General features: G+C 32.2%; 1 protein-coding gene across 1 annotated transcript; it reads left to right on the forward strand.

The window, feature by feature from the left end:
• The first annotated feature begins 318 nt into the window (after nt 1–318).
• On the forward strand, nt 319–13,180 carry LOC120337135 (uncharacterized). The gene is made up of 18 exons (XM_078116669.1): nt 319–406; nt 1,323–1,386; nt 1,783–1,910; nt 2,260–2,305; nt 5,823–5,878; nt 6,143–6,199; nt 6,944–7,157; nt 7,782–7,845; nt 8,342–8,437; nt 8,579–8,708; nt 10,318–10,457; nt 10,596–10,777; nt 10,840–10,965; nt 11,377–11,478; nt 11,545–11,766; nt 11,848–11,993; nt 12,253–12,399; nt 12,780–13,180. The coding sequence occupies exons 1-18, from the start codon at nt 319–321 to the stop codon at nt 12,845–12,847; spliced, it is 2,076 nt and encodes a 691-aa protein (XP_077972795.1). The 3' UTR covers nt 12,848–13,180.
• Nucleotides 13,181–13,388: the final 208 nt, after the last annotated feature.

A 13,388-nucleotide genomic window follows, 5' to 3' on the forward strand; every position in this document is an offset into this window, starting at 1 on the left:
GCTTAAGTAATAGTGAAGAAAATTGTCACAGAAGCAAGCGTCTACTTTTAAAAGTTAAAATTATTTGAATTTGATTTTGAATATATCAATTTACAAAAACAATCAGTAATCACTAGATTCAAATTATTAAGTTATTGAAATACGCAATAAACAATAAAATTATGGAAGTGATAAAAGATCAATGTACAAACAAGGAATAATTAATATGTATATATATATGTAAATTAATTTTAAAAAAATATATATTAGTATTTGCAAATATCAGATAAAACCGATATTTATTAGAAATACATAATTCTGTTCAACACCTTCTGTAAAATGAAAGATTCAAACATTAAGGGATACGGAGCTGAACAATGGACAATCCCAGTAGCTATACTTCTATGCATGATTCAAATAAACGCAGGTTAGTGTTAACATAATACTGCTTGTAATTGTGCATCACTTTCAGTCTAAATTCAACCTATTTTATAGAATATTAATTGTCAAATATATGCTTGCATGTTCTATTGTCACTTATAATATCGTACTTTTATTTTTTCAAATATGATCAGGCACTTAAGAATCAGAAAAGTTTGGGAAACCTGTCTTTTTTGAAACAAAAAAGTCTTCCCTAATCAATTAGCTTGGCCGAGCTCAGCACTGCAACTTCGTGCATCTTAATGATGAAATGTTATCATACGGAACTCGTTGTTTTGGAATTATAAATCCGAATTAATGTAAAAAAAGAATTTGAAACAAAACATAAATTGATTTATATATTACTACATATATTATTATTGATGTGATTTAATCAATCAGATTTAATAACATAAAATGTTTGTTACGATGTGTTGGAAATATATTATTTTGGCCGTTTCAATAAATTGGTAACTTTAAATGAAGTTTACCAAACGAGTTTCGTAGAGATGAAACTTACAAGCTGACACTGCTTTTTAATCTTCAAATTGTATTTTGAATTTCTCATTTCGGCTCGAAATACCGACGCTTAGAATATAAATGACAATAACATGAAAATGCCACTTAAGACTGAAACGTTAATTTGATAGGCTTGAGATTGTCTTCTTAACCTACCCTATTAAACGGTTTCCTACAGAAGAAGAATGCAAAACATAAAATCTCTGACGGTTGATAATATTTTATTTTATATTTTCAATACCCTATTCAAAAGAAGTTTAATTTCATTTATACAATGCACAATATTCCTGTTGGTAACTCTTGTATCAGTACGTATATTACTTGCATCTATTCCCAGTGAAAGTTTGTATACCAACTTTTGGGGCTTTAGGCGTAAAAACTTTGTTTTCATATTTATAATTTAGAATTTGATTGCGGAATCCTCAAACTTCCTATTTCCTCTTTTTGCGATGGAGAAATTGACTGCGAGTAAGTTAGTTTGTATAATATATTGGTGGATTCATATTTTCTACATCATTGTACAAGTAAATTTCAATCGTAACAAATGTTCGTTAAACATAGCAAGAAATTCTTCGAATGTCACTGCAATTAGTTCATCATGAATCATTAGTATGAATATAAGGACCCCATAAAAAGATTGTTCATATCTATTTTATTATATTTACGCCGAAAAATGTCACAAAAAAGAACTCGCGCACTTTAAGTCAGAGCGAAAAAATCAAATTAAAGAGGTCTCCAAACTATATGAGGATTGAGAAATACCTAGAAGAGTACTAACAACAAAAACAACAACAACAATTTAGCAAAACGACCCATTGATCTACTTTGTGTCACAATAATATTCACACTATTCTTTTTCCATAGAGACGGTATTGATGAGATACGACGCAACTTGCGTCTTGACCAATCTGGAATTCCTTGTCGCAGAGACGGGTTTGTTTGTATGTTACCTGAAAATCTCAAACACTTGCAATCAGCAGTTTGTTTAAAAGGTGAGAAATAATTTGTTTGATTAAGAAATATATAATGTTTCATCCTTAATTTTAGTTAGACGGGGCGCTATTCCTAACAAAATATAACCTGTTTCGTACTCGAGAATGAACATTAAATGTTATTCTGTCTTTGCAAATATGGTATTTTGTAGAAAAAAGCCCCTAACATTTTTTAACAAATCCCGGAATTATATCTTTTGTCATAAATACATCCCCGAAACGGGAAGAAGCATTTGAAGAAGCATATCATAATCCTGGTGCACAAAACTTCGCCAGTCATAAACATTATTAAACACTAATAATACCTTTTTTGTTGATATAAATTCAACTTTTTCACATTCATTTGTAGAAGCTGAATGTTACAACGACGAATTCAAATGTACAGACGGATCAGGGTGTGTACCACGTGAATCGTATTGCGATACCGATGATCTTAGCATCACCCGCCATTGCATGTCAGTTGAAAATACAATTTTCTTATAAAACTCATAAAACTTTACCTAAAAATAGAGCTGTTGATACATCTTCTCATTATATGAGTTCATAATTCACATAAATACGAAGCGCTATTAAATGTCTTGTGTCTAGGGACAACAGCGACAAAGACTTCCGGCATTTTCTGGACGACAAAACTGGACATTTATGCCGATCCGTTTCACATGGTTTCTGCTATCTTCCCGAAAGTCAAGTACATAAAGCCTCCTCCCTTTGCGAAACAGGTGAGAATGTTAAACATCTACAAGTATAAAAAAAATTGTCGGTTTTCCCGTGACAAAGACGGGTCTGTGAAACCCAAGCAGTCCAAATTTAAAACGAAAATTTTTTTTTAGACTGACTATAATTTTCTTCCATGACTTTTTTAATAAATAATCATTTATCATAAACGTTTTTTGGGAATGTTATATATCACATAATTTGGTGCTACTTTTGGTATGCGATATCATCTGATTTTTCAACTATTTGTTACTATTTGTTCCAAGCATTATTCATATAACTTTAATTTACGAAAATATATAATTCAACAACTCTCAGGTGCATTTTTTTTACTTTCCTTTGTCATTATTTATAAAGCAAAAAATAGATAGCTTAATTCAGCACTAATTTAAAACAGAGGTGGTAAATATACCACTTATGCTTTTTATATATATACATTATAATTTTTAATCTCCACTCTCAGTAAGATAAAACGAAGAACCAATCACAAATTTTCGAGTACGAAAAAAAATGATGAATTGAATTTTAATGAAATGCAAAAATTTTTAGAAAAAGTGTGATATAATGAATGAAAATGCAATACGCAGTATGGAATTTTTCGTAAATATTGTTCTCGGCCACTTTGTGAAATTATTACTGTCATAGCTAAAACATGTCCGTTATCTGATTTGTGTTTTAGATCCATTTTGTCGAAGTGATGAAACACTTTGCCAATTTCCATTTCTTTATTGCCAAAAGAATAACTTTTGCTTTCGAGGGATTCTTTGTACGTGAGTGAATTACTAGTTATGGAAATATCGTATAATTTTGCACAACTAATCATATGGATCTTAGACTCAGCGTATTACGCAAGTATAGTAATGTGTGTGAAAAATAATTCAAAACAGAAATTTGATGCCTCGTACTTGACTATAATTAGCTAATCCTCAAAAAATTGCTCACTTCTGTAAAGCAAGCAAGATCCCAATTGGGGTGTGCCACCTAGTATTCTGTGAACAACGGTTTTACTCATAAACCCTTTTAAAATTTGTGGTAATTTTCAAAACCTTGTGTCGATACTTTTGTATCTTGGTTCAGTGTTTATTAAATACGATTGTAAAATGATGCTTCCATATTCTACCCTCACTGCATCAGATTGTCTACAATTATTCTGTTCGACAAAAAGTGGACAAGTTGATCGTTTTGGTAAATTCTTGCTTGTTGTTGGGGTTGGTTGATGCTGTTGTTATTAACAATTTTACTCTCTCAACTAATGAACCTATCAACCTCAAATTTACACTTCTTAGAAAGCTATAACTTTTATCCAATTTCAGATTGCTTTTGTGATCTTTGCGATACGATATTTCATCTATAATTTAACTGTTTAATTTAAAGTGGAACAGTTTTTATTTCGCCCCAAATTACCGTATACAGATTGTTTTACCAAGCGTGGTACTGGAAACAACGTACGACCCTAGAGTCTACATATTTGATCACTGCTTTTTTGTTTTAAGTAACAATGGCCCATACCTACTCGGGCCTTACTTCGATCGGAAACGACAAGAAGGAGATATGCTATGTTTTGGCCTGGACGCTCAACGAATGAATCGAAAGTGTCCACTACCGGCGGAATTTATCTGTGATTCGTATCCACATTGTTCTGGAGGTACTTCATTATTTAAACTTATTTTTGGAGAAATTGCTTTGATATAATCTAATGCTTTAGAATCAGAGTTGTGTAAACTATCGTTCCAACGGACTTTTGACATCTTTTAAACAAACAATTTTTTCTCCGTTCAAACGTGCCCAAATTACCAGTCAAGTATCTCTGAAATGAATTTTTTGGCCTTGCATATTTCGCTTTCGCCCAACAATTGTTGAAGGCAGTATAAATTTCTCTCAAATTCTCACAAACTGATGTTTTAAATTATATGCAAAAAAATCTATATGACTTGTAGTCAACTCGGAGGCATTTTTGGCAAAACTAAAAAGCGTTTCAAAAATTCAAAATAATTTTGTCGTTTTAAAAAGTTTGTAATGATACAATATTTCAGTATATGTTTCTATTTCCCCTTTATTTTCGTTATTACAGGAGTCGATGAATGCTTTTGCGATGGAAATGAACCCATACTAAATAGAAGTAAGTTCATTTGTAAATAAAAGTAAAGTAAGGATCTATTTACTTAAGTAAAGTCTTGTAGAACAAAAAATGAACGGAATTTTTTCTCAAATGGATTTACTGGTATTTCATTTAGTTACTTTAATTTTTCCAATATAAAGAAGGATACAACAAATAAAATATAATTATTATCTTGTTACATATCTCAACGGTATTGTTAAAAAACGATTTTCGAAAATATTATGTCGATTTTACTTCTATTAATTCTTATTGTATTACAAAGTCGAATTGGACTCAGATAAGTTGAAGTACTCTAAAATGAGAAATATCAGAAATTTTTAATTGATTCAGAAGAGTGTGGAATTTTCTAACGAAAATATCATTTAAACGTATAACCTCATTTTCAAAATTTGTTAAATTTAATTTGAATAAGTAAATTAGAAACTTCCCACAAAGCAAATGTTGAATATTTATCACCAATTTAAAGGATTGTTCAAAATTAAACAACTAACAAAATAATATGATAACTCGCAGTCTTTCATGAAGAAGAGTGCTTCCGCTGTTTCACATCTAAGGAAATAATACCTTACGGAAATCTGTGTGACGGTATCATAGACTGTCCAGATTTATCAGACGAATGTTTATGCAAACGAAAAGGAGTCTTTGACATTTGCAAACAAGTTGTTTGGGGTGAGATTCTTTCTGCGATTACTTGATTTTTGGAAACAATTTATCCTAGAAACAGACTAAAAATTTTGCTTTTGAATAAAGGGCAACAAGATGAGACACCGTACTTCTCATGTGATGTCACGGAAGCAAACAATAATGCGACAGTTTGCGATAAAATGTAAGTAGGTCACATCATATTTCAAAAGTATGGAATAGGAGTTAGAATATGAAGACCTCGGTAAGTTGCTTCAAGATAAATCTAATTAAAATAAATTTTATTTGAAATTGATTTTGAGCTCAATCTACACCTAAAACGACCATATTCTATGGAATGTTTTATCAGGCTGTACGCTAACATTACCCTTTTGCCCATTCTAAAATATTTATTGGAATATTCAATTTGAATAAAATTTAACATAAATTTATTTCAGACCAGACTGCATGGGAGACATTGACGAAAAGTTTTGTCCATACACAAGTTGTCCGGGTAACGCGAATTTTTATCCGATCTAGTACCGGTATCTAGTATCTAGTACATCGGTATCTAGTACCTCAAAAATACTGTTGAAAATATTTCATTTGTTTTCTATTATTTGGTATATCATAGTTAATCAATAATTCAATCAATTCAATTCAAATATTTCACAATAATTTAAATAAATATCTCTCGTTACAGCACTAAGGCTAATTTCAAGAGGAAATAGGTTGTGAATATAGGACATTTTAATTGGCAAATGTTATCATTACACAGATGGATCGTGGGATCAGACAGCAGACAAATGTAATATCCGTTGTGGTTTATCAACCGGTATGTTTTACAATTTCATAGAATTTATATAATTATTTAAGTCAATAGTAAATAGCATGCCGTGAAACATCAATTACAATTTACAACTTAGGTCTCAAATAATGTTTCAAACCGAATGGAAGCGAAAAATGTGTCTTTATTTAAATTTTGATAAAATGTACAGTTTATTATTCTTGTGTCACCTCATAATATTTACTGAATAGTTTACTGAAATTTTCTGAATTTTCTGAATATACTGAAATATTCATTTTACATCAACCGCGATGCTTAGGTCACGACCATAATTTTAACGCTATCAATAGTCTCTACTTTCGTTCAATATTTTTTGTTGTTCATGAGATTTAGCTTCTTAATCAGTCTGTTCTATTCCAAACGAAAAAACATATTTTTGGTAAAAACTGACCTATATCTTGCTGCTAAAATAATCAGTTCATCATTAAATTAGATTAATTCTTAATTTGAGAATTATGACAAATTTATCGTAAAGAAAATTTTTTATGTGATGATAAAAACAGTAGATAATGATAGATATTCTAGATAAAGAAAATTACGCCTTTTGTCATTTGAGCAGGAAACATCGAAAATATTTATATCATTTACCATTGAAAAATTTTGGAATTTTTGTGAACTTTCTTTGCAAACAAACCTGTCAAACTTTCGTTATTTCTGATGGTCATATATATTTCTCAACATTTTTGTTATTTGCACATACTGACTAAAATTCTATAAATCAAAACCTTTCAGAACCAATTGCAACAAAGTGCGATGGAATTATAGAATGCAGAGAGTTTTACCGCGAGGAATGTCAAAATTGCATCCCCAGGCCAGAATTCTGCAAACACCATGTATCTGATGGGTATTATCAATGTTCAAGCAAATCGAGAATTCCAGGCTGGAAGATATGTGACGGAATAGCTGATTGCGAAGGAGGAGAAGAAGAAATCAAATGTCCACGAAGGTAAAGTATTTCTAAATTGCTTTCTGGCGTATGTCACAAACTTATATGTATTGAAGAATTAATAACTATTTCCGCATCATATGGCGTTTCATGCGAGGACCAATCTCATCAATGTACTCGCGCCAACGTTTGTTTTTCATTTCACGAGTTCTGTTTATTAGTAACATCAATTAAATTTAAAATAAAAAAAAATATCGAGCGTGTGAAGTGAAACTAGCACCTAGTAATTGAGTCTATTTTTAAACATTAATTTTATGAATTTAAAATTAGCAATTTGAGTTTAATCAACCAAACATGACAATATTTTTCACAAATATGGTATTTTTATTTTTATCTCTTGCTGAAATGGCCTGATGTACTTAGCACACTACAATATACCACAAATTGAATATAGATAGGGGAGTTTCGAGTTGGAAGATCTACAATCATACCCAAAATAATAATAAAATGACTATTAATGAATACAAATAATATTATTAATAATAAAAGCTTGGTAAGATGTATATTTCTCATACTGATTCATGAGATCAGAACAAGTAGGTTGATTTCAACTTATCATTCTTCCGTCCGCGAAACTCTCTTTGATAAAAAAAGTTTTCAAAATTTATTTTTTTATTTTCGAAGATTTTATTGCGAAGGGAATAAACCAATAAACGTACCTGACCACAAAGTCTGCAACCTTCAAAAAGTATGTGAGACCGATTTATGTTTGTGGAAATAATACGATGATTGCAATTGCAATTGTTTCGTTATATAGGCGACTCTAAAAACTCTAACATCAAATTTCAAAAACAATAATTACATTTTTGACCTCGTGATGGAAAATTATTTTGCTAACGAATAACGTCGATATCTGAGTCCTTATCCCTCAAATCGTTTTGTCCGTCGCGTAGCATAAATCTATAATTAGCATCGCTCTGAGACGTCTCATTGTCGACCATTTCAAATTCACAATTAGGTTTGGGTTGAAAACAGAGATACGAATTGCTTAACATCAAAATCTATTGTTTGATCTCTCATTCGGAGCAATAAATTTACCAAGTATCAAGTACACAGTGAAGTAAATTGAATAAATTGCACAACGTACAACTATAACATGTGGTACTTACAATTCCGAATAATGTTATCAAAAATATTTATTGAAAAAACGAAATGCTTTTATTTTGATATGTTGGCTATTACAGGACTGTGAAGATTCTAGCGATGAAATGAAATGCACTGAAACAACTCACTTTTACTGCAATGACACAGGAGATGTTAAATTTATCTCTATAAATGAGGTTTGATTGCATTTTGACTCTTAAATATTATATTACAAACTGAGGTATGCTTTTCACATTAAGCCCAAGCTGTTTTGATTTTCACATACTGATAGAGACGTGACAACTAAAATACTATTGCTTTACTAATATATCTTACAGCTCTGTGACGGGAGTCAAGATTGCAAAAGTGGTAGAGACGAATGTCTTCCTGAATGCATTGTCAGCGAATTTTCAGACACTAATTCAATGATCAAGAATACGTTTGTGCTTGCCATTGTATGGGTGACAAGTTAGTATAATATAATAAAACCTAATTGTACCAACCATTAGGTACGATAGGTTATTTCTTAATTAGTCAATGTATGCAAATTACAAAGCTTGTTAATTTATAGGCAGCAGAATTATTCAAAACGTACTAATCTTTGTAATGTCCACTCAACGATGCGCGGTCACGCACATAAATGTATCAGTTCAAAAGTAGTTCAGTTCGAATGATCAGGGCAATCAGTAAAATGTAATTTACCGATCATGCCTAATTAGTGAATTTGCTATTGCAAAATAGCTGTAAAAGATGGAAAATAAATAAATATTTCTATGAATCTCTAGAAAGAAATAATAGGTGTGAATACAACTTGCTTAATGTTTTGTCTGAAATATTTTTTAAACTTCTTCAAGAAGGCATCTATATATCGGTGTGAGTACATTTGCACCCATACTTCTGCACGCACCGACATTTGCACCGATACATTTCCACCCATAGATATTAGCACCCGTATACAGATTACACTAGCGGACTATTGTACCCATGTACATGTGCACCCATGTACCTCTCCACTAATAAACATTTGCACGTACGTAAATTTGCACCAATGCACATATACATCCACCAACACTTGTACCCATGAGAGTCTCACGCATATGCATGCGCCTCATAAACGCACTAATAGTCATGATCTCGGACAACCGTGTTTCAGACAAACTTTAATTAGCAACTATGAATATACAATCAAAATGAAGACGGATTACAAATTCTAAGTAGACCCTATCCTTGGTGAGGTTCGATTCGTTTTTACTGTCGTTGCGAGGTATAACTCTTTCCCAGTTTTATCGGTCATTTTCCTCCGATGAAATAACGCAAACGTAGTCAAATGCGCGGTGTTTAGCAGACGACGGGGGAAGAAACTGGACAAGTCAAGTCAAGTTTATTTTTGGTCGTACATAAATTAATCAAGTCAGTGTTAAATCACTTGTACAAGACAAGAGAGAGGGTCTTTAGGTACGCGGGTACAAAAGTACCTGGGTGCAAACGTAACTGGGTGCACATGTACGTGGGTGCAAACGTAACTGGTTGCACATGTACGTGGGTGCAAATGTACGCGAGTTTTAAAGTACCTGGGTGCAAATCTCCACCGGTACAAATGTACGTGGGAGGAAATATCCATGGTTGCAAATATTCATGGGTGCGAATGTTCCTGAGTGCAAATGTTCATATGTGCAATCTGGTGATCGTGCATTTGAACCCACGCACATTTGAACCCATGCGTATATGCGCGGGTTCAATCTATATGCGGGTGTTAAAATACATGGGTTAGGGTTAGTATGGGTTCATTATCCGAAAAACAAAAAAATTCCTATAGGTGCAATTGTCGTGGGTTCAAATGTACGTGGGTTCAAATGTACGGGAACCGTGCAATCTGTATGTGGGTGCAAAAATCTGCGGGTGCAAATGTATGGATGCAATTGTTCATGAGTGCAAATGTCCGTGGGTGTGAAAGTATGCAGGTGCAATTGTCCTGGGTGCAAATGTACACGGGGTCAAAGCCCACGGGATCAAAAACCTTATTTATCAATCTATCTTTGAACATAAATTTGCCAATTCTTAAATGCTTTTTTATCAGGTACCGTCACATTGGCAGGAAATGCGTTCGTGATTATTTTCTCTATAATCAAGTTATTCAAGAAGAAGAATTATAAAAAGAATGCTATGATCAACAAAATTTTGATCTGTAATCTGTCAGCGTCTGATTTTCTCGTTGGGGTAGATCAACTTAAATATTTTAGTTAAATTTTTGAACATCTTTAAAATCTGTAATCTGTCAGCGCCTGATTTTCTCGCTTTAGTAGATCAACTTAAATATTTTAGTTAAATATTTTTACAACATATGATTTAACTCAGGTTTACACATTCTCCATATGCATAAAGAGTTTAACAATGCAAGGTGAGTACTGCAAAGAAGATGTAGAATGGAGAAGTGGAATTACCTGTTCTGCTATTGGAGCTTTGCTTATGATTGGAACAGAGTCTTCGGTTTTTACTCTCACGATCATTACAGGATTTAGAGTACATACTGTTCTCAGGTAAATAACACCGTAAAATTGCTTACATTATTGCCGTGCGTTGATATAAATATATATTTCAGACCATTTGTTGAAGTTAGCCTCAGAACAATCCGTTATTTTATTGTATTGTCATGGACTCTTGCTATTGCTATTGCTGTGATTCCGTTGTTGCCAGTTACTGAAGACTACTTTGTGAACAATGTGTGGTATGAGAAAAATTTTTGTTGAATATTGTGTGAAAAAAATATAAAATGTTCTCTGTCATATGTATTAGTTACTCTATTATTAGAATTTTTTGGTTATCATGGGTCGGCATTTCCTCGAATTCCTTCTTTTCAAATAAATTTTTTCTTTCTGTCGGAACCTCAGTTACGTGTACACTTTTTGGCCACCATAATAAAGTCTTTGTTAGAATATATGCTTGACAAGAATTGGCATTTTTTAAAAATCTGAACTTTTCTGTGATAAAGTGTTTTTCAAACTTGGGCTACTCAGTCGGTATTCCACAAAATTGTTTTTACTGAGATCTCAATCAATGTCCACCAAGAGTTACAGTAGGCGATCTACTGATATTGCGCAAATATTTGCTGACAATGACAAACAATTTACAATTTCAGGTTGAGTCAAAATCCATTTTTTTCAATAATCAACAAAAACGAAATAAGGGGAATAAATCAATGGATTTCAACAATACAAACTGAAGATAAAGATAATTTAACGTAAGGCAATTTTTTAATTGATATAGCATTCAAAAATATTATGTTTAACATTTTGTTTTTTAACAGATTAAGTGACTCATGGTCAGCATTGGAAACTATGCTCAAAAGACTAAATCCTAAATTCAATATTGACCGGAAGTTTGGATATTACTCAACTCATACCGTTTGTCTCCCGACAGTATTTCCAAATCCAATGAAAGATATGGCATGGGGTTATTCACTAATCTTTCTCATCGTCAATTTCTTGGCCTTTTTTGTAATTTCAGTCGGATATTTTGTGATATATAGGTAAGAACAACAAATTGATTACTGAGTTTTCAAAGTGTGTTCATCGCATAAAAAAGTGTAAAATTTTCATATTACCGACAGAAAATCAATTCGAGGAAATAAAGCATTGACCAACCAACAGTTAAAGGAAAGAGCAAAATCCATGCAGAAAAAAGTTACCGTGATCATCATAACAGATTTGTTGTGTTGGATGCCAATTTGTATCATGGGATTTCTACAAGTTGCTGGTAACTATATCGCTAGAAAACTCAATTGTGGCCATGTACTGTGAGGAAATATAGCTTAATAGCATTACCCATTTATATAAAAAAAATCTGGTTATACGTATGAATAGAAAAATAATTAGGTTATGTAAAAAGTTTTCAAAGCGAGGCATAACCTTAAATTTACTTTGATGATTGCAATGACAATTGTAATATATATTACAAATTATCTATTTGCAAGAACATTATGAATAATGCTTTAATCATTTATTTTTTCATGAAGGCATAGATATACCAAACGACGCTTATCTTCCTGTTGGGCTAATGATCATACCAATCAACAGCATGATAAATCCTATGTTGTATTACGCTCCTCCCACACCTATCAAATATATTATGGCTTCGTTCACCAGAAAAAGAGTTCATGCAAGTAAGTATGCAAAATTTGTATTAAACCGAAGTAAGAAAATCGGTAAGTAAATGATTTTTGAAATTACCCGGCAAAACTCCACATATATAGCAATTTCCCAGTTTTGAATTATGTTCCAAATTTTTTTTATTTTTCGGGGAGACTTTAGTGAAAGTCGAATAGGCAACCGGTGCTGCGTTAGACCTTCTTGTGCATATATTTGAGTATCGCTTCATTGTTGAACACGGCAATTTATTCTTGCTATTTTCCAAATTACTTCATACCAATGTTTAACTCTAGCACTAGCTTCATCTATTGCAGTTTGGTGTATTGTAATATGATGGTAATAATTAATTTACTTTACCTAAATGTTCATTATTCGTCGTATCATTGTGCTTCAGAACACGAACATGCAGCCGAAACCCCACAAAAGAAAATTGACAAAAATGGAAAACAACATGAAAACTGAACAAGTATAGGTATCTTGGCGAAAGAGCACTTCTAAATAGATTGAAAAACATGGACGACTCTGTTACATGGGCAACATATAAAATTGACAATTTTATTTCTCAAACATGAAATATTTAGAGACACAGTTTCAGTATTGAAATTTTGGTACTCCCGTAGTATGTGTACCAAGTTAGGGTTAGGCCATAATTTTATTACTATTTTCCTTATTAGTGTGGGGACTGACTGTGTTAGCCAAGTGAATATGCCCATAGGTTGCCGTCCCTCTACCCAACTTGATGTAAAGTAGGCGAACAAAATCAGTTATCTCCATATTGGTACACATACTTCTAGAGCGCCGAAATTATTCCTGTTAGTCTACTGTTCAAAATTTGAGGACTTAAGTTCAAATATTATTGAGTTTCGACTTTTGTGAACAAGGCAACATACTAATATTTGATATTTGTCAGTAATTTCATTATAAATATTAAGTTGAAAATGTTCTGCAATTAATCGATGAAATCTCACTTTTCGGGACAGATTGTAGAATTCTTTCCAATTCT

Source organism: Styela clava, chromosome 10 (assembly GCF_964204865.1).
Source record: "Styela clava chromosome 10, kaStyClav1.hap1.2, whole genome shotgun sequence".
Classification (NCBI taxonomy): domain Eukaryota; kingdom Metazoa; phylum Chordata; class Ascidiacea; order Stolidobranchia; family Styelidae; genus Styela; species Styela clava.

What these genes read in the sequence shown, in the direction of transcription:
- LOC120337135 (XM_078116669.1), top strand. Translation starts at nt 319, where the DNA reads ATGAAAGATTCAAACATTAAGGGATACGGAGCTGAACAATGGACAATC. An exon ending in CATGATTCAAATAAACGCAG is followed by an intron (nt 407 to 1,322) that starts GTTAGTGTTAAC and finishes TTTATAATTTAG; the next exon opens with AATTTGATTGCGGAATCCTC. An exon ending in CCGTTGTGGTTTATCAACCG is followed by an intron (nt 6,200 to 6,943) that starts GTATGTTTTACA and finishes AAAACCTTTCAG; the next exon opens with AACCAATTGCAACAAAGTGC.